The 27,698-nt window shown below is 38.7% G+C and overlaps 2 protein-coding genes and 1 non-coding gene across 4 annotated transcripts; 1 reads left to right on the top strand and 2 right to left on the bottom strand.

The window, feature by feature from the left end:
- LOC104904944 (hypothetical protein) lies at nucleotides 1–3,221 on the top strand. The gene is made up of 6 exons (XM_010693370.4): nucleotides 1–161; nucleotides 404–481; nucleotides 573–642; nucleotides 1,110–1,219; nucleotides 2,584–2,698; nucleotides 2,908–3,221. Exons 2-6 carry the CDS (start codon nucleotides 421–423, stop codon nucleotides 2,990–2,992), a joined length of 441 nt encoding a protein of 146 aa, XP_010691672.1. The 5' UTR covers nucleotides 1–161; nucleotides 404–420; the 3' UTR covers nucleotides 2,993–3,221.
- A 943-nt stretch (nucleotides 3,222–4,164) lies between these two features.
- On the bottom strand, nucleotides 4,165–27,237 carry LOC104904945 (uncharacterized). 2 transcript variants are annotated; one of them, XM_010693371.4, is made up of 10 exons: nucleotides 26,888–27,235; nucleotides 24,606–24,673; nucleotides 22,983–23,008; nucleotides 22,245–22,335; nucleotides 6,125–6,220; nucleotides 5,410–5,478; nucleotides 5,191–5,249; nucleotides 4,968–5,090; nucleotides 4,721–4,792; nucleotides 4,165–4,616 (listed from the first exon to the last, which is right to left on the bottom strand). In XM_010693371.4, the coding sequence occupies exons 1-10, from the start codon at nucleotides 26,975–26,977 to the stop codon at nucleotides 4,552–4,554; spliced, it is 759 nt and encodes a 252-aa protein (XP_010691673.1). In that variant the 5' UTR covers nucleotides 26,978–27,235; the 3' UTR covers nucleotides 4,165–4,551. The 2 variants fall into 2 exon arrangements, with proteins under 2 accessions (XP_010691673.1, XP_048492728.1); XM_048636771.2 differs by lacking the exon at nucleotides 6,125–6,220 and having other exon boundaries at nucleotides 26,888–27,237.
- LOC125493948 (small nucleolar RNA R71) lies at nucleotides 9,683–9,789 on the bottom strand. Its single transcript, XR_007270271.1, has one exon. It is a non-coding gene; the product is annotated as a small nucleolar RNA R71 (small nucleolar RNA).
- Nucleotides 27,238–27,698: the final 461 nt, after the last annotated feature.

Here is a 27,698-nt window from a genome sequence, read left to right on the forward strand (position 1 = left end):
CTACTTACCAAACAAACAAGGTCATAATTTAACCAAATATTAATGGCAAATAACTGAACCCATCTTTTTGCACCACTTCGGACTACGCAGGGGAGCAGTTTGGCGGAGTTGAGGACTTGTAAGTTGTACTTGTGCTTGCTGCGGTGAATTCTGCGTGCCGGGTATCTTTCTTTCTTCAAATTTGTTTCACTTCTTTTTTCCATTTTAAGCTAATTCATGTCTTGTTGATCTAAAGACTTGTGATTTATGAATGTCTGTTTTTATAAATTTGTGATTTTTGAATTATAATCTCATAATTTTTTTTAATATTGCACAAATTGTGATGTATGTTATTTCACTTTAATTTCATATTTTCATTCATTAATGTTATTCATCTTTGTATTCTTAAATTTATGTGTTGCAGTATTTACCTGATAATGAATGGATTGGACTTCTGTTCATAGATTGTGGGATAAATGGGCGCCGGAAAATGTTGGCTCAGGTTAGCAACTTTGAGTTTTAATGGTTTTTGCAATAAATTTCTTACATAAAGATATGAATTTACTTTTTTTATTCTACTTTTTGATTTGAAGGACAACCACTTAAGGCGGCATTACTTGTTAACTATGATCCTACAGGACCCTCACGCCTCTTATCAACCATGTATGTTATCTGAAAACTTGTTATGTTTTGTTGGGTTTTTTTTGTTAGTATTTGAAGTTGCAGAAAAAGTTTGTGGCATCACTTGGATGAGCTTATATCTGTAGTTGCAATAAGATGATTCTTTTCCATCTAAGGGTTGTGGGGTTTTGCTTGGACTTAATTTTATCTCAAGCACCCTTGTCGGGTTTTCGATGTTATGGGAACTTGAGTTGACACTCCATTTTGAACCAAAAACATGCAATTTTGAGTCGGACACCTAGACATATAACCATGCTGGACAGTAGTTCTGAACTACTTAGGTTGAGGGTGGGGGGGAAAATCATAGGACATACCATCTTGATATTGTCAAGCTTGCAAACATCTGAATCTATACTTGAGATAATGCTGTATTTAACTTTCTACATCTCACATGACCAGTTCTTTAAGAAGGTATCTAGAATGCTGATAGTTGATGTGCACATTTACAGTGCAGAGCAAGAAGGACTTCAAGCTGATATTATTGAAATAAGTCAGTTTGTAAACTTCGTAAAGCGCAACAACTTGCAAACTGAAACCTTCCTCCTTGGACCAAATGAATGTGAGTTGTGCTCAAGCTGTGATTATGCAATCTCTCTTTCATTTGCTGAAAACCTTATACGACTTCCCTTTTATTTGGTAAAGCATCATTATTCTGCATCTGACTTGATGTTTCTTTCTCTTTTAACCTCTGTTGTCGATTTGTCCTTCGTGTTCAATGGACGCTTACATATTAAAGCTAATATCCCAGGTCAATATCCTGGAAAAGTAGTCACTGTTTTCTTGAACCGTTTTCTTAGAGCATTTGCTGCCTGAACAATATCAAAAAGAACTGCTCTCTCATAAACATTGAGATATATTATATAGTTATCTCGTCGGATTAATGAAAATCTAATATGGAACTTCTTAGTGGTTAGGGTGACCATGAACAAAGTAACTAGTGAAGAATTTGGACGCGGATCAACTTGACTCCAGTAATGAGCTGAGTTCAAATTGGATATAGTAGTGCAAGTTCTAAGTGAACTGAATTCAATATCAGTAGAATTCGGCTCTCGAACCTCATAAGAAATATATAATTCCTCAGTTTTTCTTCTACCATTTCCCATTTGGTCTGTTTTGAAATACTTTCACTATTTTTTTTAAAGCAAGTATTTGACAACTCGGCCAACACTCATGAACTTAATACCTCCTATCATTTCTATTCTTTTAGAGGATGCTTACTAAAGTTTTTTTAAAAACTTATACACCCTTAACCAACCACTCTTAGATTTTGTCTTCTTATAGACATGGTAAAACTATTATAATGGTTGCTATATTTCCTTTACCCCAAAAGCGTATATTTTTCATAAATAGTTACAAAATAGGGTAATTCGTTATAGAACTTGCTCGATAGAACACAACCATAGAGGCATAGAGCCAAGCAACATTAACAAAGCAATTTATTCTGTTTATTGTTTGAACATAAGTCAAATTCGGAGTTTTTAATTCAAACCAAGCTCGACTTAGCCACTTGTTAACATCAAGCAAATTAGAGTCATACCATGCTGAAGTGAGTTTGGATTATGTGCTCCGTCTTGTGTCCCTACCCCTTCCCCTTTTGACACATCACCAGTTTTTAGTAATGTGTTGGAAAAAGTAGGGGATGAGGCACAAGATGGGACAAAGAATGAGATCTCAAATGTGCTGAAGTTTGCTTGGCCTGACTCGTGGCAGCCCTACCTTGAGAAGAAAAATGATGCTGAAACCCTAAAGTTTCACTGTTCTTTCATCTATCTTGTAAAAAAAAAATCACTCTTCTTTCATGTATCAAGTTGTGGAAGTATGACATTTTTTGTTAAATTCCTTAAGAAGAAATATTGTTAATTGTTAATCCTTCTTGTCGACTGCTTTTTGTGGCTTTTTTAACCCCTGACATTTTCGGTGTAGACTTGGTAACGTCAATTCATGAGAATTGGTTTCATGCAAGGTGCATGAACACAGCTAAGGCCTCTGGTGAAGGTGTTGTGGTGATGCAAACAGCAGCATTTCTCATAGTAGCCCTGTAAGTATTGTATTCAACTTAGATCTATGAATACCTACTACATAGTACATACTACTTATCTTACTGCTTCATACTACAAAAACATTTTATTCCGGAAAAGTGTCATCTGAAAACTAACAGCTATTTCGGAAATTGCACTGTCAGTTGAGGCTGTCGGAATAACTCCTCTTGTTCCTATATCTGACCAGCATATTTTTCGTATCTCACAGATATGAAGGGTCAATTGGATCTGCATCATGTGCTGTGACTGCTGCTGATCAGTTCGCAAATCAGTTATGCAGAAAGAGCCTTTGACATCATTTCAGAAGGGGATTATCCTATCTCAGCTTGACATTGTACGACTTAATTTAAGATTTTAGCTTATAGTTTTAATTTTATGTAACCTTGAGGCACTGGTAAAACTGTCGCATTGGGAGGCGATACTGTTCTGATACAGCAGGTACATGTTCTTATTCTAGGATTTTGTAGTCAAAGACAATTTGTGTTTTAATTATAGGAAGTATAATATGAGATCATTTATGTACTTGGTGAAGGAAAGCAAAAGATTCAAATATCCATGGAAATGGAACTTATAGGCCCCTATGAGAAACCCATTCATCCATTTAAAGTGAGTGACGGATCTCTAACTATCACTAATTATTATTACCTACCAAACCAAACAGGTTATCAAGTGAAACATAGAGAAAGTAGGGAGTTACCAAGGAATCTAGAGAGAGAAAGTTGGGATCACAATAAAGTAGAGTGATAGAAAAAAGATTTGTGGTTTCCTCTTGCTTTTTAGTGGCATATTTGTAATAAGAGTGAATTTTGTTTTATCATTTAGAGCTTGATTTTACTTATTGTGACTATTCTAAATAAGGGAAGTGTTTCACTGATTGTGAAACGGAGAAAGTATCTTGTTAGTAATGACGAAAATATTTTCTGAAACAAAGATCAGTACCAAAGATCACAAGGGGATTTTGTTTCAAAACTCAGCTGAGCTAAAGTCAAATGGAATGCACATAAAAGTACTTTCATATACTTTTGTGCATATACTTAATTAGATTATGTTTGGTATAATTCACTGTTTTCACTATTTTCAGTTAATTAGATTATGTTTGGTCAGATAATCTTGGCCGAAAATCTTGGCTGATTTTGCAAACGAAGGTATCTTGTGAGTTGTGACATTAGATATTCTAGATTATGCCACAACACTTTACTTCGGGATAACCCTTCTGTTCCATTATGTTCGTTTGGTGAAGACAAGGTAGTTGATGACTTGAAGACCACCTTACTGACTTTCACAAGCCATTGATTAAAAGAGCGAAATGTTTACTCTTTGCTTGCCTTTCGAAGCAAATATGATTCAACATCCCACATTCCAATATTTACTCTTTTGCTTGTGAAGGTCAGTAAGAGCGAAAACGAACATGTATCTTCGGTTAGCAAGCAACTAAAATTGTTTCTTTTTGCGTCAAAATGACTGCTTCTCGTAAAGCTCTATTTGCCTTCACATTTCCATGTTTACATCGAGTGTAAGTACGGAACTCTTTCGACAAAGGGACCAAGAGAGCAGTAGGAAGGAGCAGACACGTCAAAAAAATATGAGGAACCATTAGATCTAGCATTTGATTGATTACATCCACCACAAAACAATTTCCTTCCTCTGCACCCTATTTCCCTTTGCCCAAAAAAAGAGAGAAAAAATTCTATAGGTTAAAAAATTACAAAAGCTCCCATGAATAGCCGACATCTAGGAAATCCTTCATATGTCAGTGGAACAGTCATAGCACCTGTGTTCTCAACATTGTGCCTACTGCCATTTATCAGTTCCGGCTTGTTGTACGTGCTATTTCATAAGTTCAGCCTTAATATCATAGCCGTGTACTGAAGTACATGTTCATTACATATCTTGAAGGATTAAAGCCGCCTAGGATAACTGTGGAAGCAAAAATGAAATAGTCCAAAAATGAGACGAAATCATAGGAAACCTAATTAATCAAGCTGTTATTTAATTTTGAAGGAACAGGATCTGATACTTACAAATAGGAGAAAGGATTAAAACAATGCCAATAGGATAGAGGAAAAAGGTTGTTTTCTCCAGAAATGGCAGCACTGCATTATAATGACAGATTAGTAAATACTTACCATTAACCATATCATTAAATTTTGGAATTTGGATAATTTTATAACATGCTGAACCATGAGGGGGGTGACGCAGCAGCTGCTTCAAACCCACCTTCTCTTTCAAATCATATAGAGTTAGCAATCACAAATATATTAGTCTTACCATCATAGCCCAAAAAGTTGAGATAATGATAGTATGACACAGCAACCATGAAGAGCAAATTTGATAGCAGAACAGGTATGAATCCATGTGCCAGAAGAAGTGGCGACAGAAAGTAATGTACCACTGCAACCAAATAGAGTCCATGAAATATTTCAGTATGCAAGCATTATACAATTCTTCAACAATTGAAATCTTAAAGTTAAGGTGAACACCTGAAACTTACCATATAGTAAGACAAACATCGGAAAGAAAGAATTGCAGTGCACATCAAATGCATACAACCTAGCATTCCAAATCATAGTCAGGACAAACGCAATATGCAAGATTTAATACAAAACCAGTAGTGGCTTTATATCCCAAACAAATTAAAGATGGAAAACAAGGAGATAGCCTTCACGATAGAGTATATTTTGCTCAAGTAAAGACAGGAACCAATACTCACCATTCTACCCGCTGCTCAACCACATAACTATTTGGAGCCTCTTCTCTAAGGTAATTATTTGTTAGAAACCTGTATTTTCATAGCACAATAGCATTAAACCACATTCGGAAGCACCCGAAACATTTAAATGTTCTAGCATATCACATGCACACATTAACTGATAAAATAAATTCTATAAAGCTAGGCATGTCAAATTCTTGTGCCACTCTCTTCATACACTCTCCTCTATCAAGTATCAAACTTCCCAGGCCAGTTTATGTTTCACAACACAAACCCAACAAAAAATCAGCAGCCTAGCTATATAAGGGAGGGAATAAAAAAGCCACTATGCAACAAGGTATCTTCAAATGTCATTTAGAGAATAGACCTACTTAAGAGGATCTTCAAAACACAGACAACCTGGTCGAGCCCACAATCACTTGCTCATCCAAGAGAAAAGGGTACAAGACTCTGAACATCAACCACCCGTGCAGGCTTGCGTTTACTGCCCTACCAATGCAGCACGCCCACCACTTGAATTTTCATATGAAGTAGACAGACACATAAAACATGCACAGAGGTTTGCCATATTAGCTTAGCTTGCAAGAAACGGACAGCACTCGATTAAGCATCAACTGAGAAGAATGGCATCCTCAGAAAAGTGGCAAATATTCTGAGTGAACATGGTTATACTTCTTTTCTGGACGGAAGGGAGAGGGAGAGGTAGTGGACCTACCAACAACAAGTTGCCAGAACCGCTCCAGTTATGATGAAATGAAATAGCAACACCGAGAGTACTACATAGATAGCATGCCCAGTGCTATGATCATACCTGCATTTCACACCAATGAAAGGCAATCTCAAAAAGTTTATACTCGACAATACATAAAAACAATTGCAACAACGACCTTTTTGGAAGGTCATACTATCTTTCCTCCATGACCACAAAAGCCACTGAAACAACCATGGTGAGTTGGTGACATCGATGAAGGTTATGGGATGACCGTGACCAACCATGTTTTTGGTGATGGACGGGAGAATATAGTGGGATTCCGGGTTGGGGTATAGGTAATATTAGGAAAAACATGGACGACCTAAGTCACCACTCACCATTGTAGCATAATATTAGGGTTGGATCATAAATTTGGAGAAATATGGGGAGAAGGGATGAGATAAGAGAGAAATGGATGCCTCTGTCTGCTAGGGTCATTGATACAGCTGTTCGAAAGGTAAAAGAAAATTGTTCTTTTAGCCCCTTGTCAATAACTGTCTGAAACAGCATTATAGAGTTTAAGTCGGTTAGACAAGTGAGAATACACAATTTCTCAACTCCAAGATAATGGCAGTAGAAATTGAATAACTTTGTCTGTTTTAAAGCTGAACAAAAATCACAGAAGAAGCAGTCTATTAACACGAGTCAAAAACCCTCTTCCCTTTCTCTCCCAAACCCTAGCCTCCATTAGTGTTCTTCTAGGGGCTTCTGCCGGTTGTTATACCGGTGGAAAGCCCTAAATTTTGTTATTTCTTCGTTTTATTGTTAGTTTTAATACTTTATAGTTTATTTTTAATAATTCTCCCTCCTCTTGTGAGTATTGTCTCTCCCTCCTGTTGTGAGGATTGTCTCCATCAATATGATGGTTCGCTCTACTCTCATCATGAAAGTTTTAGTTTTCTGGTTAGCTTTGAAGTTTGAAGGTGTGGGAAATCGTACTTATTTGTTGAAGATCAAAAATATCAAGATGAAGGTCGGATTTAAATTTACTATATCATCGGACAAAAAAATGTTGAGTCATTGAATTTTGTTTATGGTTGGAATATTACCATATCAAAAAAGCAATTCGAAGTGTTTATATTGGTATATTGGTATATTGGATGAAGAGTTTCAAATTGATATTTTAAATTACCTTTTACATAAGAGTTATTATTGTTGTAGATGGCGCATGACGTTTTATTAACGATAATCTTCCTATTCCCTTTCAAAAAAAAAAAAAAAAAAAGCACAGAACAAGAGTATTTTTTCAACATAGATGATGAATTTTCCATGTAACAAACTAACCTAGAGAAAGGGGTACTATAGGGAATGCCAAAAAAACTCTGTTGGGAGGTATCTTGGGGTGAAAGTTAAGTAAACAAAGGAAGGATAATATTCTATATTGATATGTCTATTTTATATAGAATTTTACCCCCATTTCCCATGGATTATTGGTATTAATTGCGCTCTTCGGAGCCCTTTTTAGTACTAATGTGTGTCTTGTAGTGTGGTTGTGTTTTCAGATTAACTTTAGTAGGAAATAGCATATTTTGGTGCATTTCCTAATCCTTGACATCGCTACATGAGACAAGAAGTCGGGACGTGCAAAAAAATCTCACATTGAGCCCAAAAACCTGATGACCGCCCGACCGGGCGATATCTGCCCCGGTGGTCGGGCGAGTCTTACTTAGCCAAAAATCGAACGCTGAAGTTGCAAGGAAATTTGCTCCCGCGCCCGACCGGGCGGAAATCCGCCCGGGTGGTCGGGCGAATGTTACTTAGCCAATTTTAGAAGATTAAAGTTGCCAGGCGAATTCTACATGCGGGCCCGACCGGGCGACATCCGCCCGGGCGGTCGGGCGAGACGAAGGCTTGTAATGCTGAAAAGCGCCCGGCCAGGCGCGACGAAGGAAAATGATACCTGACAACGCCCGACCGGGCGAAATCCGCCCGACCGGTCGGGCGGGACGATTTTTGGCTGTTTTGAGCGCGTGTTGCGCCGGATTTGCAAGACATATAAATACTATTTTATTAGAGTTAAAAAAACTACGCCTTTTACTAGAGAATACATTTTATAACTTTTTAGAGAGCTCTTGAGTTTATTCCATTGTTAAACATTGATTACTACGCTTTGATTCTTCAAGTAAAGACTAAGTTTTCTTAATCTCTTCTTTCTTTTCATTATTATCATGTCTTTTAATTTGTTCATTATTTGTTTTGCTATTTCAATTATGTGTGAGTAGTCCATTAATCTAGGGTTAAGTAAAACCCTAACAATGATTTAATATGTGAATTCCTCCATTAATCCCAATTTATATGATCAATTGTTCTTGTTTGATTGGATTGTTCTTATGCTCATTATCATACTAGGGATAGTGATTTTGAATTGACTCCGTATATCTTATTTTCAATGGGAATTGAATCTAGATGGTTTTGTTGATCCAATCAATGGTATGAATATCTTCTATGGGAATAGTTAGATGGATTGCTAGGAATTAATTGTGATGCTATGCATAATGCCTCTTTCGTGCATGATTCTATGGGAATAGTTTGATTGCTTGTTTAGAGTAGCCATTGGTACTCGGGAGAGATCTTTGGTAATTATAGGGTGCATTACTCCTCTTGGATTCTTGATTATGTTATTTGGGATGGAATTTATTCATGTATTGGTCATGCTAGTGGTGTACTTAATTCTAGATGTTTTAGTTAATTGATTATACTTGTGTGTTCTTAGTAATTATGTAGTTTAGTGTTAGTCTTAGTCAAACCTTTTCATCATTGTTTGTCACTCGTTTAGTTAAATTGAGTCAAGATAGCTAGTGTTTGATAGTTTGTCCCTGTGGATTCGACCCTGACTTACTCTGCTACATAGTTAGGAAGTTAGTTAGGTAATTACTTTTGATAGGTGTGCGACACGCCTACCAAATTTTGGCGCCGTTGCCGGGGACTAACGGTATTAGATTAGTTTATCTTTGATTTTATTTAGCTAAACTGTCTTTGTTCGATCATTGTCACTCTATTTGCTGTTTGATCTCTTTTCTTTCAGTCTTTTTGTTGCATGCGTACTCGTAGCAAGGGTCCACAAGATCTGATTACTCTTGATCGCGAGATCGAAGCTACAGCAAGGAGATTAGGAGGTCGAAGAAGACAACAACAACAAGAACCAACAATGGGAGACGAAGCACCACCAAAGTCTCTACGGGAATATGCTATGCCCGATGAGACCACCACCACCATAAACAGACCGACAACCGCTGCCAATCATTTGAGCTCAAGCCACAATTCATCCAGTTTATCTCACAGGATTCCTATGCGGGAACACCCAAAGAGAGCCCTACTGATCATTTGGCTAATTTTTTAGAAAAATGCAATACTTTGAAATTAACTAATGTTTCTGACGATTTAATTCGGTATTGTGCTTTTCCTTTTTCTCTCAGGACGAAGCAAAGGAATGGTTTAAGGAAGAAGAAGTGAGGAAGATTGCCACGTGGCCAGAACTGAAGAAGGCTTTCCTTTAAATTCTTCCCTCCTATGAGAACTTCCAAGTTCAGAAACGAGATATCTGGCTTTCAACAACATGAATTGGAGTCTCTCTACGAAGCATGGCAGAGATACAAGGCTTTGCAAAGGCAGTGTCCACACCACGGCATTCCTGAGTGGTTGCTGATTCAGACATTCTACAATGGTCTGAAGCATGAAGTTCGAAGTTCTATTGATGCCGCATCTGGCGGTACTTTCATGGCAAAAACTCCAGAAGCCGCGAAGACATTGTTGGATGATATGGCTGCCAACAATTACCTGAATGACTGGAGTATATCTCGTGGAGCCCCTAAAAAGGGAGGTAAGTATGAGGTTGATGCTATTGCTACTTTAACTAACACTGTGCAAGTTTTGGCAGCTAAAGTTGATCAGTTGAGTAGCGGACCACAGCGCCTATTTGTGAGATTTGTGAAGTGCAAGGTCACCTTCACTGAGTGTCAATATAATAATCTGGGAGCGGGAACTGAGCATGTCAATGCCCTCCTTAACACAAATACAAGGCCAAAAACAACCCATACTCAAACACATTTAACCCAGGTTGGAAGCATCACCCAAATTTCTCCTACAAAAATAACCAACCTCAACCTCCACACACAACTACTCCCAGCCACCTGGTTTCCACAAAGACCACCATTCAACCCTTCATCATCATCCTCTCGACCCAACCTTGAGACTATCATGGAGAATTTAGCTTCCTCTCAGGCTAAGCAAGTTGAATACCAAGCCAAGCAGAATGAATTTTTCAACAACTCTCTCCAACAAATCACTGCTCATAATAAATTGATGGAGAGTCAGATGACCCAACTAGCCCAACAAATAAGCCACCTCTCTAAACCTTCAGGCCAACTTCCTGGGCAAACTGAACCAAATCCTAAGGGCATATCAATCATTTCATTGAGGAGCGGTAAAGAATTGCAAGAGCCTACAAGGAGGGTAACTGAGCAACACAACACTGCAAAAGAGGTTATAGAGTTGAGTGAAGAAGTTCAAGAGAAGACGGGTTTGGAAGATGAAGCTAAGAAGCCTGAGAAGGAGGAACCCACTGTCATTCCTATTAAACCATACAAGCCACCTGTTCCGTTCCCTCAAAGATTGGCACAGGCAAAACTTGAAAAGAAATATGGGAAGTTCCTTGACATCCTGAAGAAGCTACACATCAACATACCCTTCTTGGATGCCATATCTGAGATGCCTTCTTACGCTAAGTTTTTGAAAGACATGCTCTCTAACAAACGAAAAATTGAAGAAAATGTCACTGTTTCACTAACTGCTGAGTGTAGTGCTATTTTGCAGAATACGCTTCCAGAAAAGCTAGGAGATCCGGGCAGCTATTCCATTCCGGTCAAGCTTGGAGATATTGCTATCAAGAATGCTCTTGTGATCTTGGGGCTAGTGTTAGTCTCATGCCGTTATCTATCTGCAAGCAACTCAACATGGGCGAACTAAAACCCACACGCATCTCTCTACAACTAGCTGACAGGACAGTGAAGTTTCCACTTGGTATACTTGAAGATGTTCCTCTTCGAGTGGGTAAATTCTTTATTCCTGTGATTTTGTCGTCATGGAGATGAAGGAAGATGCACAAGTTCCCATAATTCTTGGAAGACCCTTTTTGGCCACTGCTGGAGCCATTATTGACATGAAGAAGGGTAAAATCACTTTTGAAGTAGGTGATGAAAAGATGGAGTACACACTCACAAACTCCATGACTTCTCCTTCTATGGGAGAAACTGTTTATAGAGTGGATGCTCTTGATGAGGTGATAGAAGCAGAGGCTTTCAATCTGCAACTGGATGATTCGCTACAAACGGTCTTGATGGGTAGTGCTGATGAGGAAGATTGGGAGACTAAGGAATACAAGAGACTTCTAGAGGAGACACGAGCCACTGAAGATCTGAAGAGCCTCTCCAGGAATTGCTGCATTCTGAGGACACCAAGGAGAGTACTACGCCTCCTAAGGTATAATTGAAACGTCTCCTCTCTACTTTGAAATATGTTTCATGGGTCCCAATGATACATACCCTTTATTGTTAATGCTGAGCTTGATGACATTCAAATTGAAAAATTGCTCGTTATTTTAAGGAAATATAAGAATGTCATTGGGTACACCATTGATGATATCAAGGGTATTAATCCCTCATTTTGCATGCACAAAATCATTCTTGAGGACGAACATGCTTCTCTATAGAATCTCAACGAAGACTTAATCCAAATATGATGGAAGTAGTCAAGAAAGAGGTTCTTAAATTGCTTGATGCAGGTATAATCTACCCTATCTCAGATAGTAAGTGGGTTAGCCCTGTTCAAGTAGTCCCTAAGAAAGGAGGTATGACCGTTGTCAAGAATGATAAGGGTGAGCAAGTTCCCACTAGAACTGTGACAGGGTGGCGCATGTGTATTGATTATAGACGATTGAATAAGGCCACCCGCAAGGATCATTTTCCCCTCCCCTTCATTGATCAGATGTTAGAAAGACTGGCAAACAACTTCCTTTTTCTGTTGGTTGGATGGATACTCTGGTTTTTTTCCAAATTCCTATTCATCCAAGTGACCAGGAAAATTCACATGTCCTTATGGCACCTTTGCATATCGAAGGATGCCATTTGGACTGTGTAATGCTCCTGCCACTTTTCAGCGTTGCATGATGGCAATTTTTTCCAGTCTTATTGAGAACTCTATGGAAGTATTTATGGATGACTTCTCCGTCTATGGAACATCTTTTGACGTTTGTCTTGCTAATTTACAAAAGGTGCTCCATAGATGCAAGAAGTTAATTTGATTCTCAACTGGGAAAAATGTCATTTTATGGTGCAACAAGGAGTCGTTCGGGTCATATTGTTTCTCATCGGGGCATTGAAGTCGACAAAGCAAAAATAGAGGTCATTGAGCGTTTACCACCTCCTAACTCTGTCAAAGGAGTAAGGAGCTTTCTTGGTCATCGGGATTCTACCGCCGCTTCATAAAAGATTTTTCCAAAATTGCTCGACCTCTAACTGAGCTTTTAGGCAAAGATGTCCCTTTTGTGTTTACTGATGCTTGTACTGAGGCTTTTCACAGGTTAAAAGCGGCTCTTATTTCTGCTCCTATAATTCAATCGCCTGACTGGAATCTCCCTTTCGAGATTATGTGCGATGCTAGTGACTACGCAGTGGGAGCAGTATTGGGTCAGAGGGAGGATGGTAAACTGCATGCCATCTACTATACAAGCAAGACTCTTACTCCGGCCCAGATGAACTATGCCACAACTGAGAAGGAACTGTTAGCAGTGGTGTATGCGATGGAGAAATTTCGGTCCTATCTGGTGGGGTCGAAGGTGATAATTCACACTGATCATGCGGCTCTTAAATATTTGATGAGCAAGAAGGATGCTAAGCCCCGTTTGATTCGGTGGATTTTGTTGTTACAAGAGTTTGACTTGGAGATTCGAGACAAGAAGGGCGTGAGAAGTTGTTGCAGATCACCTTTCTCGAATTGTTATGGATGCTGAGGGTGATGAGGCTCTCCAATTGATGATACTTTTCCTGATGAGCAGCTTCTAGCTTTAGCCACTGCAGAGATCCCATGGTATGCTGATATAGCCAACTATTTGGCTAGTGACACTATTCCTCATGGATATTCATCTCAACAAAAGAAGAAATTCTTTAAGGATGTGGGAGGTATTTTTGGGATGAGCCCTTCCTTTACAAGTCTTGCGCAGATGGGGTGATTAGAAGGTGTATTCCTGGAAATGAGGTATCCTCTATTATATCTCATTGTCATGATTTACCTTGTGGAGGCCATGCTAGTACTAATAAAACTGCAGCGAAAATTCTTCAATGTGGTTTTTATTGGCCTACTTTGTTCAAGGATGTTCATCATTATGTGCATTCTTGTGATCGCTGTCAAAGAACGGGAAATCTTTCCCGTCGGAATGAGATGCCTCTTAACGCTATTCTTGAAGTGGAGATCTTTGATGTGTGGGGTGTAGACTTCATGGGTCCGTTCCCTTCTTCTTATGGGAACAAGTATATTCTGGTTGCTGTGGACTATGTCTCCAAATGGGTGGAGGCTCTTGCTTCTCCAACTAATGATGCTCGGTGGTTAGTAGATTTTTCAAGAAAACTATTTTTCCTCGCTTTGGCATTCCACGGGTTTTGATTAGTGAGGAGGTAAGCATTTTCTGGAGAATAAATTTGAAGCTATGCTTAAGAAGTATGGGGTGCATCATAGAGTGGGACTTTCATATCATCCCCAAACTAGTGGACAAGTGGAGGTTTCCAACCGTGAGATCAAAACTATCCTAGAGAAGACGGTTGCACGAACACGAAAAGATTGGGCTGCTAAACTTGATGATGCATTATGGGCTTACAGGACAGCATTCAAGACCCCCATAGGTACCACACCATATCGTCTTGTTTATGGGAAAGCATGTCATCTCCCTGTTGAGTTAGAGCATCGTGCATTTTGGGCTATTAAGAGCCTCAATTTCGACTCTCAACGGTGGGCGAGAAGAGACTCCTTCAACTTGCTGAGCTTGATGAGCTTCGTCTGGATGCTTATGAGAGTTCTAGATTGTACAAGGAGAAGACTAAGAGATGGCATGACAAGGGAATTGTGCGCCGCGAGTTCAAGGAAGGGGATTGGTTCTTCTTTTTAATTCTCGTCTGAAGCTATTTCCTGGTAAACTTCGTTCGCGGTGGTCCGGTCCATTCAAGGTCTACAAGGTTTTTCCTTAGGTTCAGTGGAGCTTTGGAACCGGCAAGGAGACACTTTCAAAGTCAATGGCCACCGATTGAAGCATTACCGAGCTGGAGATCCCATTGCTGAGCAAGTTGACATCATACTCTCCATCCCTTCACCTGAGTGATCTAGAGGAGGTCGAGCTAATGACCTTAAAAACTAGCGCTTATTGGGAGGCAACCCAATTTCCTACTTTTTCATTTCTTTTTTTTTGATTTGATTTTTTTTATTTTTCTCTTATTTTATTTTTTGGAGTGATTTTGGAGTGAAAAATTTGCATAAGTGTGGAACTCTACTTCAGGAACATGAGAAAAAAACGGACTAAAGCGGAAAACAATTTGCACTGGGCACCGCCCGGGTGGTCGGGCGAAATCTGCCCGGGCGGGCGCGCAAGCGAACTTCAGCTGGGACATTCACAACACGAAAATTGACTAAGGAAGAAATTCCGCCCGGGCGGTCGGGCGAAATCCGCCCGGTCGGGCGCGCAAGCTCAGATCCAAAGAAGAAAATCAAAACGCGAAAAAAACTAAGGAAAAAGTTCCGCCCGGGCGGTCGGGCGAAATCCCGGTCGGGCGAGGCGCAGTTTTCTCGAATAAACCCACGATTTTCCTTTCTTTTCTTTCACTCTTTTCAAACCCCATCTAACTTCATCTTCTTCCTCTCACTCTTTCTCTCTCCTTCAAACCCTAACCCCAATTCTCTCTTCCTCACCATCTCCACTCTCAAATTCCTTCAAAATTTCTAATCTTTCACTCATCCTCACCAAATTCCCCATCTTACTTACAAACTTTTCCACTCACTTCTCTCTTCTTCCTCCTTCTTCTCACTCCTCCTCTTTGGGTTTTTCTTGATAAAGGTTTGATTTTTATGGTGATTTTTGCTAGATTAACCTTGCAAATTGCGTTTTCAAATTTATATGCATTATGAGATGATTTCTTCAATTTTTGTGAAATTCTCAATTTCTCCACCATTGCTCTGTTTTTGCAGGTTTTTCATCATCTCTAATGGCGGGTCGCGAGGTACACGTGGCTCTCAACCTCTGCAATTGAGGCAGATCCTGACTTTCCTCATATAATTTTCAAGGATGAGGCTCAAAAGGTGCGTTTTCAAAAACTTAAGCACCGTATGATTGCCCCCACCCGATTTGTTCATAGTGACCTCTTGCATGTTTTGGGTATTGCTAAATTACCCGCACATTATTTGTTGGTATGGGCATAGAACAATTCCTCACCTTGTACCATGGCACATATGCGGACCTGACCCTAGAATTTCTAAGTTCCTTAGAGATTCGAAAACACGCTCAAAACGACCATGTCCTGTATTTTCGTCTTTCCAATGTGGATAGGCGACTGACCCTGCGCCAATTTGCCCAACTATTTGGTATGACCGTTGGGGGGAAAGAAAAAACCAGAGACATTTCTGCTAGGCCAACTCTGGGAAGCCCTTACTGGTGTTAGACCACCCAACTGTCAGCATTTACAGATTAAGTCGGTCCATCATCCTAGCATTCGATTCCTGTTAAAATTCTTGGGGAGTACTATCTTTGGGCGATGGGAACCAACACATCTAGGACGAGGAACTAAGTGCTCTTGGCACTTATCTGTGGCCCGTCACCATGCCTATCAGTTTGATCTTGCGTATGCATTTATGCATCATCTGCATAATATCTCTACGACTTACCCCACTTTTGAGGAGGACGGCAGTGTCCGTTCCTCCGTACCTATTGTCATTGGGGGACTAGTCACCCACATTGCCTGTCATTTCGGCATGTTGAGATTCGGGGCAATGCTGTTCCGGGGCCTTCTTACCTTGACCTTGACCACTTCTTATGTGCCCGGTACATTGTCCCTAGTGGTCGGAACTATAGGTGGATGATTGCCGCTAACCAGTCTATACTTCTTCCAGCCCCACCTTAGCCCAGCCGCTTATAGAGGATGACCACACAGGGAATGCCGCTCTACCTACCTATCTCCTTCCTGTTGGAGATGCGGCCCACCCACCTGAGACGGCCCGTACCTGAGCCTCCACACGTCTACCGTAGGCGAGAGGCCGCCTCCTTCATGCCCTCCTCTTCCTTCATGCCCTCCTCTTCCTTCATGCCCTCCTCCTCTTCCCAACCCCCTCCCCCTACTGCTGACTTTGAGGGGATGATGAGTGTGTTGCAGCGTATGGAACTGAATATGACTGCAAACACTCAAGCGCTAGAGCGCCTAGAGCGCCGCGTAGACACCATCTACGATGACCAGCGCCTTGCTATGTTCCCTATGTATGATGACTATTGCAGGCTTGGTACGATCGCACAGGCGGGTCCCCACCCCAGTTGGTACACCTGGAACCCCGCCTATGGTGGAGCTGGAGGGAGTGGCACAGGCACCGGTACTCAGGATCCTGCTGCTGATGATTCTGATTCCGATTCTATGGCCGACTGAGGGCCGTGTTCCTTGCCTTCTCCTTGTTGCAATGCGGACATTGCCAAGTTCAGCTTGGGGGAGGATCTTCACTGCAATATGGTATCTTCTATCCCTTCTTAGGTAGTTTACAGCTTTTGTAGTTCAGTTTAGCATAGTTTTCTTTGTGTGTTTGGTGTGTTTTGTGTGTTTTTCTTTTCTTTCTCTTTCTTTCTTTTTCTTTTGGTTTGTTTTGTCTTCACCATGTATGATGGGTGAAGCCTGCTGAAAAAAAAAAAAAAAAAAAAAAAAAAAAAAAGAGAAAAATCAAAGTCAAGGTTGAATAGTTGTTTCCCTGTGCCCCATGCTATCATAATGCTGTTTTGACTTTGGATTGTTGATGGACACGAAACAATGATTGATCACCAAGGCATAGCATAACTGTACTTAGATCTATGATAAGAATCAAGATTGTGGCACTCTATATGTCCTGCAAGCATGTTTAGGTTAACTGTGAGCTTCTGTGCCTTAACGTCATGCTTTTCTTGTGTGTATGCCCACTTCATGAGGGATGCTAGAACTTGTGTTTTCTCTCCATTGATGCATTAGTTATACAATGTCTAAACAAAAATGATTATGACTCACGTAGGAATTTGCACCAAAAGACCAAATGACCTTCCCTGCATTCATTTCCCCTAGTTAACCACTCTGAGCTGAGCCTGTTTCTTTTGACAACTACATTATGAGCTCCTCATTTTTCCAAAAATACGTCTCTTTACCATTGGTAGTGAAGTATTTAGGAATTTTTGGTTGATTAACTTGTGGATTACGAAATTGGTTGTTGGTATGAATGAAACGATTGCAAGAAAGAGAACAAATATGATTGATTACATGTGCAAAAGAAATTCTTCTCTATCCTCATTAGCTAGTAGCTAAAGTAGAGAACTCCTAAAAACATGACAAGTAAGATTTCCAAGAGCAATTATGAAAATCAAATTGAAAAAATTGCTCGTTATTTTAAGGAAATATAAGAATGTCATTGGGTACACCATTGATGATATCAAGGGTATTAATCCCTCATTTTGCATGCACAAAATCATTCTTGAGGACGAACATGCTTCCTCTATAGAATCTCAACGAAGACTTAATCCAAATATGATGGAAGTAGTCAAGAAAGAGGTTCTTAAATTGCTTGATGCAGGTATAATCTACCCTATCTCAGATAGTAAGTGGGTTATAAGAGAGAGATCTCATTTGAATTATGTCAATTTGGAAGTCATTACTTGGGTTATATGAAGAACAAAGGAGGTGAGATGAAAGAAAAATGGGTCATAGTTGTGTTGCAATTTATTTGATGTGTGGGATGTTCGTTCAAAGTTGTAGTAATACTTCACTACCTTAAGCACCACATTCCCAAATATTTGCCACACCTACCACCTTAAGCCCCATTACAACCTTAATTGAGTCATATGATTTGTTTGCATGTATAACTACCTGATGTGGAGAGATAATACAAGCCTATGGACTAACTTGGTGAAGTGGAGCAATTGAGCGCCATATATCACCTTTCAAACACACGAGTGTGAGAGTAGGGACGGGTACTGGGGATGGAAAGAAGCAGTCATTTTAACTGCTTGGAGAGTGCTTTACAAATGAGTGGTGAGTGCCCTTGTGAGATCCTTCTCAGTGATTTGCAGCGCATATTTAGTGGCCTCTCATTGATTCTTATCCCTGATTGGTATTTGTTTTTGTCGAACCTTATCGATTATGACTTGTGGTGTGTCTGGATACGATCTATTGTCATTTCAAGAATTTTATGATGGGGTGAAACTACTATTGATGCTTTGAACTGTTGATTTTCAGACAGGTTTTGCTTAGGGGCAAGCAAAAGTCTAGCTTGGGGGAGTTTGATATGTCTATTTTATATAGAATTTTACCCCCATTTCCCATGGATTATTGGTATTAATTGCGCTCTTCGGAGCCCTTTTTAGTACTAATGTGTGTCTTGTAGTGTGGTTGTGTTTTCAGATTAACTTTAGTAGGAAATAGCATATTTTGGTGCATTTCCTAATCCTTGACATCGCTACATGAGACAAGAAGTCGGGACGTGCAAAAAAATCTCACATTGAGCCCAAAAACCTGATGACCGCCCGACCGGGCGATATCTGCCCCGGTGGTCGGGCGAGTCTTACTTAGCCAAAAATCGAACGCTGAAGTTGCAAGGAAATTTGCTCCCGCGCCCGACCGGGCGAAATCCGCCCGGGTGGTCGGGCGAATGTTACTTAGCCAATTTTAGAAGATTAAAGTTGCCAGGCGAATTCTACATGCGGGCCCGACCGGGCGACATCCGCCCGGGCGGTCGGGCGAGACGAAGGCTTGTAATGCTGAAAAGCGCCCGGCCAGGCGCGACGAAGGAAAATGATACCTGACAACCGCCCGACCGGGCGAAATCCGCCCGACCGGTCGGGCGGGACGATCTTTTGGCTGTTTTGAGCGCGTGTTGCGCCGGATTTGCAAGACATATAAATACTATTTTATTAGAGTTAAAAAAACTACGCCTTTTACTAGAGAATACATTTTATAACTTTTTAGAGAGCTCTTGAGTTTATTCCATTGTTAAACATTGATTACTACGCTTTGATTTCTTCAAGTAAAGACTAAGTTTTCTTAATCTCTTCTTTCTTTTCATTATTATCATGTCTTTTAATTTGTTCATTATTTGTTTTGCTATTTCAATTATGTGTGAGTAGTCCATTAATCTAGGGTTAAGTAAAACCCTAACAATGATTTAATATGTGAATTCCTCCATTAATCCCAATTTATATGATCAATTGTTCTTGTTTGATTGGATTGTTCTTATGCTCATTATCATACTAGGGATAGGTGATTTTGAATTGACTCCGTATATCTTATTTTCAATGGGAATTGAATCTAGATGGTTTTGTTGATCCAATCAATGGTATGAATATCTTCTATGGGAATGTTAATGGGATTGCTAGGAACTTAATTGTGATGCTATGCATAATGCCTCTTTCGTGCATGATTCTATGGGAATAGTTTGATTGCTTGTTTAGAGTAGCCATTGGTACTCGGAGAGATCTTTGGTAATTATAGGGTGCATTACTCCTCTTGGATTCTTGATTATGTTATTTGGGATGGAATTTATTCATGTATTGGTCATGCTAGTGGTGATACTTAATTCTAGATGTTTTAGTTAATTGATTATATCTTGTGTGTTCTTAGTAATTATCGTAGTTTATGGTTAGTCTTAGTCAATACCTTTTCATCATTGTTTGTCACTCGTTTAGTTAAATTGAGTCAAGATAGCTAGTGTTTGATACGTTTGTCCCTGTGGATTCGACCCTGACTTACTCTGCTACATAGTTAGGAAGTTAGTTAGGTAATTACTTTTGATAGGTGTGCGACACGCCTACCATATATACAGATGTGATCAGTTAGGACGAGAAAGTAGCAGAAACTGATTGAATTTTGTTTTACTTTGTGTAGTCTCCGGAGTGCCAGGCCACTCAAAAGATTGGGATTGTAAACTTACCATTTCATGATTTAATTGCATCAAATTACAATTAACTATCAATTACCCCAAATTCTCTTCTATATTACATTAATCTTCCACTTCTTCCCCTAAACTAACTGTCCAGATTACTCAGTTCATTACATCCCAATCTATGAAACAACAAGCACTTGCTTACACCGGTAAAGATGCTTCCAGTATCGGAGATACAATTCAATCAACTAGAATTGAGAACATTAATTTGCTTCCTGGCCTTTTGGGCCCTGCAGATATAAGAATCTCTTATACCGACTGTGGTCTCCAGAAACTGCTCACTCATGATTTTGACTTCTTATGAGTATTTATTTTTCTCAAACAAGATGCAACTCATGTAAGCTGTCTTGTGAATTGGCCTCTAAATTGTACTAACCTTCTATAATGTAAGGAGTGATTTGGCTTTCCCAACTATGATTTAAGGGAAAAAGCGGAGATAACCTTCCCAGAGTTTCATGGTACATTTGTGGCTGGAAAAGGATGATTACATTATCTGCCAATAAGCTAATTATCAAACCATCTACATTTTCTAAGATGCTTCCATGTCAAATTGCAATTTCCGTACAGACTATTCAGTGAAACTGATTAGCAGTACCTTTTATATCTCAATTTCAATACAAACTATAGATGTTCCTTGTGTGAAATAGATACCAACTCGACTAAAGACTCCCTTCATAGTAAAGAGAGAAGCCAGTAATCTGCATGTAACTTTCAAAATGTATCATATTTCACACCAGTAGGTCACTAAATTGTTTCCAGAAAGTGAAATCCCTTTTCTCTGAAACAAAAAAGTTGCAGGTACATGGTAACTAAACCTTCACAGTAAAGAGAGAAGCCAGTACTCTGCATGATCCTCTTCTTAGTAGTGAGTACGGTGCTCAAAGGACAGCAAAGGAGTTAGTCTTATTCGTCAAGACTTAAAGAGTAATACTCTGAGCATTTGATAAATATGAAAAGGAAGAGATATTTCTCTAATACATCAATGTGAAAACCAAAGTTCCCACAATGATAGCTTCAAGATTAATAGGTCAGAGAACGAAAAGCTGTCTGAACAAGGGGATTTTGGTAAAAATTTCTCCATCAACCTTTGACAAAAATGCTCAAGTTCAGGTGCTTGAAAAGAATTTCTTCGAACTTCATGTATGACCTCTATTCTCTACTACAGTGACTACAGTGAGAGAGATCAGATACTTTAACTGAATTTTGCTTTGAAGCAAAACTTGACATAGCTCTTATCAATTTTCTATTAGTAAGAAATATTTATTTGGAAATATGATATGGGTCTTCAAATGTGTCAAATATCCTATACTAGTCTACCATAATTCTTCAAGGGATACGAAAGAAATGTCACTTGAATTGGTGCACTTTGCTAGCTTTTCCACTGCTAATATTCCTGTAATGAATCAACCTACAGAGAGCGGTACTCTTGGTATTGCATGTTTAGTTAGACTTAATAGTAGCTTGAGGAATAAGTTAGGTAGTTAGTAAGGAAGAAACTCAATGCATAGAATATATTAGGGAGAGAGAAAATATGTGAAAATTGATGAGTGATTTGGTGAGCATTTACGAGGTCCCTTGGGAGAGAATCAAGCCTCTTAAAACCTTGTTACTATCTTTATATTTCTGCATTTTCCATCTTATTAATATTTATGTCCTTAAATATCATCTAAATCCTGAACTAGCCATGTCTGTTCATAACAAGATCGCTGGAGCCAGTAAGACACTTCAGATAGGGTATATACATTCTTTTACCTACTCTAGAAAAACATAAGTAAGATGGACTTGCTGACTTATTTTTTCTTTTAGAGTGCATATTCAATCAAGGTTTCCATGTGGCTGCTATGTTGTTTGGAATTAAACTAAAAATTGCATAGCTCAGAAGACAGAGACTTACGCTGCGCAATAGGCCAAAGTCGAAACAGCTAGAAGGAAGCTGCAGATAACAATAAAAGCAGGATCATCACGAGCCCATTGATTCTTGGTTTCTGTAAGAATGAAAAAATGCATAAATAAACGGATACTTCTAGAATATTAAGAAAGAACAGTGATTTGGAGCATTCAACCTTACACTACGGAAGTTGAACTATTCAACTACAAAACATAATTTTTCAATTTCAAGATAGTATTAACTATTAACAACAAAAGTGGACATGGTCATTTAAAAGATTAGTGTGTATACTTTGTCATCTCACCCAATTTAAAATAGACCAGCAAATTTGCTATAGGCAGTCCCCTCCAAAAATAGGGTATTTTTGCAGCAAACATAGAAAAGGTCAAGTAATCTAACAAATCAGAAAAAGAATCTAGCGAAATTAACAAGATATATCCAAGAATAATTTCTATTAAAATTACATATTCAAAGGGTTCTAGCAAACTATGCAGGTGTTAATTATATGGCACCCAACAATAAACATTGCATCACAAATTCTAAATATATCTGCCCAAGCAACTTTTATAGCCCCTATTTTCAATTAAAAGCTTATTCACTTAAACAATAGACCAAAGAAAACAATCACATGGCAATCTTGCATATCAGATATCAAAATATATATAGAGAGAAAACTACGCACTTTATACTCAGGAAAAATAAACAAGTTGCAATTACTTGCAAACAGAAATGAGAGAAGCTTACGTTTGTGGTACTTTGTGTGCTGATAACTGCATAAATGGCCCATTTGACATGCGAAACCAAAGAGAAACACAGGGTTAGACAATTCCTCTCTAATACCAGTATATTATATAATAAAAGGGGCTATCATGAGGGCGCGAGAAAGTGATAGGTCTTGCCAACAACACTTCCACACCCTCAACATAGTCACCATAGAAGCCTCTCTGAGAGGATTGAAGAGTACATGTTTTTCCTCCAAAGATGATTGAGATAATGCATCATAATAAAAAAATTTATCAAAAAAAAGTAAAGGTTTGCTCTGCCACATAGTTCTACATAGAATTCTCTGCAAGGAACCCACTAAAACCTCCAATTGTGTTCACTCATGCCAAAAGGCAGTCAAGGGCAAGCAAGTCAAATTAACTCAGGATTAATTACATAAAAAAGGGGAAAGGTAGCCATGTCCTTACAAGGAAAGTTAATTAGAAAAGCAGAGTGGGGGAAACCAAGCTTAAGCGTGGACACCGAAGAGTAGAGAGAGAAACACGCAGTGAGAGATCCTCACCTATAAAGGTGTGAGTAGGTTTCAATTTGACTGAGATCACCTTGATTTTTCAATAAAAGCTAATCTATTCCCTGCTGACGTCAGAAAAACCTGCAATTCTTTTCTTGATCTACCAATCTTAATTGATCCTAGTGCACTCCAATTGTGTTTGATTCTCAACCAAAAGACCATAATGCTCATATGTTGAAAATCATCACTGTCTTTCCATTCCTATCCAAAATACCCTCAATAATGAAAGGTCATCTCCTCTTCTAATCTCATTATATTGACAAACTCATGTAGCTAGAACTCCCCATTGCTAGTTTTCAAAATATTACACAAAGTGCAAGACAATAGAAGACCAAAGACGCATCTTTATCTTTTGCTGGGTATAAAAGTGCAACAACATTCTTCATATTTTTCATGATGGTCATTCATCAGTCATCAAAAAGATATGTATCCACATTCCACTCTGATTACCGTGTAATTAAGTTTACTAAGTCAAGGAAAAGAACACAACCTTCATCATCCAGCAATTCACCATATCAGACGTACAAACTGGCCTTGAAGGTAAAAAATGTAAAATATACAGTGTTGCTCTAAAAAGGGCAAAAAAGGGAGTTTCCAATATCAATTCTAGCTATTTAACAGTTATTCACCTCCAACAACCACCACGAGCATGTTCACAATTCTTATCTAATTCTCTTCTTAGCTTAATTCCTCATAATCAATAAAGTTTGCTCTCCCGCAGCTGACATCAAAAATCCCAACAAGGCAACAACTTCTCATGCAGTTCCTAATACTAAGAGAGACATGCTTCTGAAAAAACAAATCTGAAGAGAAGGATATTTATGGATACATCTTCTAACTCAACTTCACAAACTTTAGCTATAATATTAGGCCTCATAACAACACTTCAAACAAAAAGATCTGCAGACCACTTCCTCTCCTCACACAATTCCAAAAGAAAGTAAATGAAAGCTGTCGCTTGAAAGGCTAGTAGACAGCTTGCAAACAAACCAGAATTATAATCATCAAAGCAAAGGATAATCATCCCACCAAAACTAGCATTCATGTTTGTGCAAATGATAGAAGTTACTTACACTACTTTTGGTGAGGTACACAGGTGAAGCATTTGCCAGAAGGTATATTCAACATCCATTTGTTGCCACTGTAATCAATCAACAGAGTAAAAGAAACATATGAGCTCAAACTTTTTACCCCCCCCCCCCAGGAGTGAACTCGCTAACCAAAAATAGAAATGCGAAAGCAAGCTGCTAGCTAATAAATGTCCACAAAGCTTCATAGAACCGAAAAATAACACAACTCCACCAACAATAAGAATGTTCTTTAAGAATTTGATCCATAATTGCCTATTTGCAGGGAATCGTAATCATGCAATAATCAAGTGTAAGAGTGTTTTCAGCACATCAATCAGGATTAAAGATACTGAAGTACAATACCAGACTTAAAAGTAAGAACAATAGCTTTGTCAAGGGTAAAAAAAATTCGAAGATCTTCCTCCTCCTCAATTTACGAGGAACTCATTTATCCTGCCTAGTTCCTAGCATTAACTAAAAATATAATCGACCAAGAAACTACATAGTACCCTAGGGTTCCATCCAATATCCAAAATTTAGCTTTAACAGAAGAAGAGTCCACCTGCCTCGTGAGTAAATCAATATGTCAGAGATAACCAGAACAGACAGCTATGGACTGAAAACTCTCAGCTTTTTTATATACTAAGTGAAAGCTACAAAAAAGATTGACTGCTAGGGTTCATTTCAACTTTTTACTCTGCCGCAAATACTACACATTAAAACTTTCAGCATGTTCAACTGTGCTTTATGCCTCCTCGTAGAAGCTTACAATGAATGAAAGAATGACATCTAAGATACTCGCACTCATTACCAAGTAGTGTTCTACCAAGCCACTTCACACAAGCTTCAAGAGAAATGCTAGAAGCTAATCTCTATTTACCAAAAGTCTTTCAAACCATATAGTAAGACAAAAGTCGCAAAGAAACTATATTATTAGTGTAAACCATATCCATCTCAAGTAACCCTTTACTCCTCTCTCGTGTCTGGTCCCTACAATTTGAATTCATGGTCCTTCAAAGTAAAAATGAATAATGCTGGTTGAATTCGTAGAACCCCAATCATGTAAGTTCATGAAACACCCTCCAAACATGTAAGAGCAAAAGTTGCTTACATCATGATCTCAAAAACTCATACCTTGGCAAGCTCTACACTTGTACTAGATTCAAGTTAATATGTCATTCTATTTGTAGGCTCCAGAACCACCCCAGTGACTCTCACCTGCCAACAATATGAGGTGCATCTATTCACAGGGTTTTGGGCTGCAATTGAGGTTGCAATACCACATCACAGAAGCATGCTTTATTGTGGTATGCAGCAAAATTTGTGTAACCAGCCATATAGGCCATATTGTCCATACAACTCAGCAATAATCAGTCGGAAACCAATATGAATATATGATGATTGTTGTGTATACGCCAATATAGCAAAACTTGATCTCTGTCAAAATGACCAATCAACCGTCTTTGTTCTCTTTCACTGCAATCTCCTCTCCTAAGACAAGAAAAGCTACATGAATTTCCAATAGCCACATCCAAATGACAAAATACGCCTGCAACCCCAGATGGTTGTTCGCTTAATACTCATTCCCTTGATGATCACTGTTTTGAGGATTATTCAACACTTGTCAAGATGAAAAATCTTCCATAACCCTATAAATCCGTCAACCATCCATAAATTCCCTTCTCCTTCGCCTCTCAGTGAAGAAGTTAAACCCAAGACCAGCAAACAAGAGTAGTTCAAATTTATGAGTCTTGCAACTCAAAGATGTTGTGGCGTAATGTCATCACTTATACTTCGTTTACACAATTCAGATCAAGGTAAAGTACGAAATCGTGGATAAACCATACATTGTCGACCCACTTTCGAAATGCAAGGTCACCACAATCCCACTAATCATAGAACCAGTAATGACATTCATATTTGGCATCATCAGGTGAGCCGTATTTCTTCCAACTAAAACTGGAAGTTTCTTCAAATTTTTATCAGATCCAAAGAAAATTAATCGGACATAACCTACTAATTACAGCAATTAACAACAAAAGCACATGGATAAGAAGTCTATTCAACGAAGTCAAAGACCATTAAATCAGCAAATAAAACAAATTGAAGTTGAAGAGCTGGAAATTGCAAAAAATCACACATTATTCGAAATTAACACAACCGAAAACACAAATTATGAAGCAAATACAAATCCAGATCCATCGAAATATATAAATCAGCAAATATTCAATGCAATTGAAAATTTCAAAAAAAATTTAAAAAGCGAGAGAAATAGAGTGAATTGCCTTGATAATTCGACGGAGATAATGAGGAAAAACAGGATTAGGTTGCCGAGAAGTAGACGATGAACGCCCTTTTGACGATGTCGGCAACATCTTCGATCTCGGGATCTCTGATTCTTCAGCAGCTTTTTATTTTTTTTTGTGTGTTTGAATTTCTGAAAGTGTAAGAAGTTATCAAAGTGTGTGAAGGTGGATCAGTGGTAGTTAGAAGAAGAAGAAGATGATGAAGAAGAGGTTCATCTATGCGTATTCGTTCATGGATGACTTTCTCTCTCCTCTCTTGTTTGAGTACTCCATTGATACTATCTTTTTTGGTTTTTTGGTCAAGGAAGGATTTGATTATGACGCAATTTTGTCTAATTTCTTTCATTTTATTTGTTCTTTTCGATTTGTTTGTTTAAAATAAATGGGAAGACGTAAAGATGATTTTTTTTCTTTGTGATATAAAGTAACAAAAAGTTAAAACTCAAAGGAAATAAATGATATGAATAAAAAATAAATTAAAAGGTTTAAATGTCAAGGAAATTATAAGTATTTGCATTAGTGAATTTAATTTATCAAGAACAACTTAAAATATTTAGCATTTTGTAAGAGAATCATCTAACAAATATGTATTCTTTTAACCTAATTATTTATGAATGAATATAAAAAATTAAATGTCGAGAATATAGATATTGAAAATGATGTGTGGCTGAGTAGAGCGTCATCGTCCATTATACCGAGTAATTTCCACCCGCAATCAAAGTAGTATGTTAGTGCATGTGATAGAGAATGGAGGTTTGGCAGACCTTGATTGAGCCGAGTGCGTGCCTAA

The sequence above is a fragment of the Beta vulgaris genome, chromosome 9, assembly GCF_026745355.1.
Source record: "Beta vulgaris subsp. vulgaris cultivar EL10 chromosome 9, EL10.2, whole genome shotgun sequence".
Classification (NCBI taxonomy): Eukaryota; Viridiplantae; Streptophyta; class Magnoliopsida; order Caryophyllales; family Amaranthaceae; genus Beta; species Beta vulgaris.

Bases quoted from the DNA above. Each gene is read 5' to 3' on its own strand.
- LOC104904945 (XM_010693371.4), bottom strand. From the start codon at position 26,977: ATGTTGCCGACATCGTCAAAAGGGCGTTCATCGTCTACTTCTCGGCAA. The intron at 5,250-5,409 runs GTGAGTATTGGT...TTGGAATGCTAG, and splicing joins GTTGAGCAGCGGGTAGAATG to GTTGTATGCATTTGATGTGC. The intron at 5,091-5,190 runs GTAAGTTTCAGG...ATTTGGTTGCAG, and splicing joins GATGTTTGTCTTACTATATG to TGGTACATTACTTTCTGTCG.
- LOC104904944 (XM_010693370.4), top strand. From the start codon at position 421: ATGGATTGGACTTCTGTTCATAGATTGTGGGATAAATGGGCGCCGGAA. The intron at 1,220-2,583 runs GTGAGTTGTGCT...TTTTCGGTGTAG, and splicing joins CCTCCTTGGACCAAATGAAT to ACTTGGTAACGTCAATTCAT. The intron at 2,699-2,907 runs GTAAGTATTGTA...CGTATCTCACAG, and splicing joins GCATTTCTCATAGTAGCCCT to ATATGAAGGGTCAATTGGAT.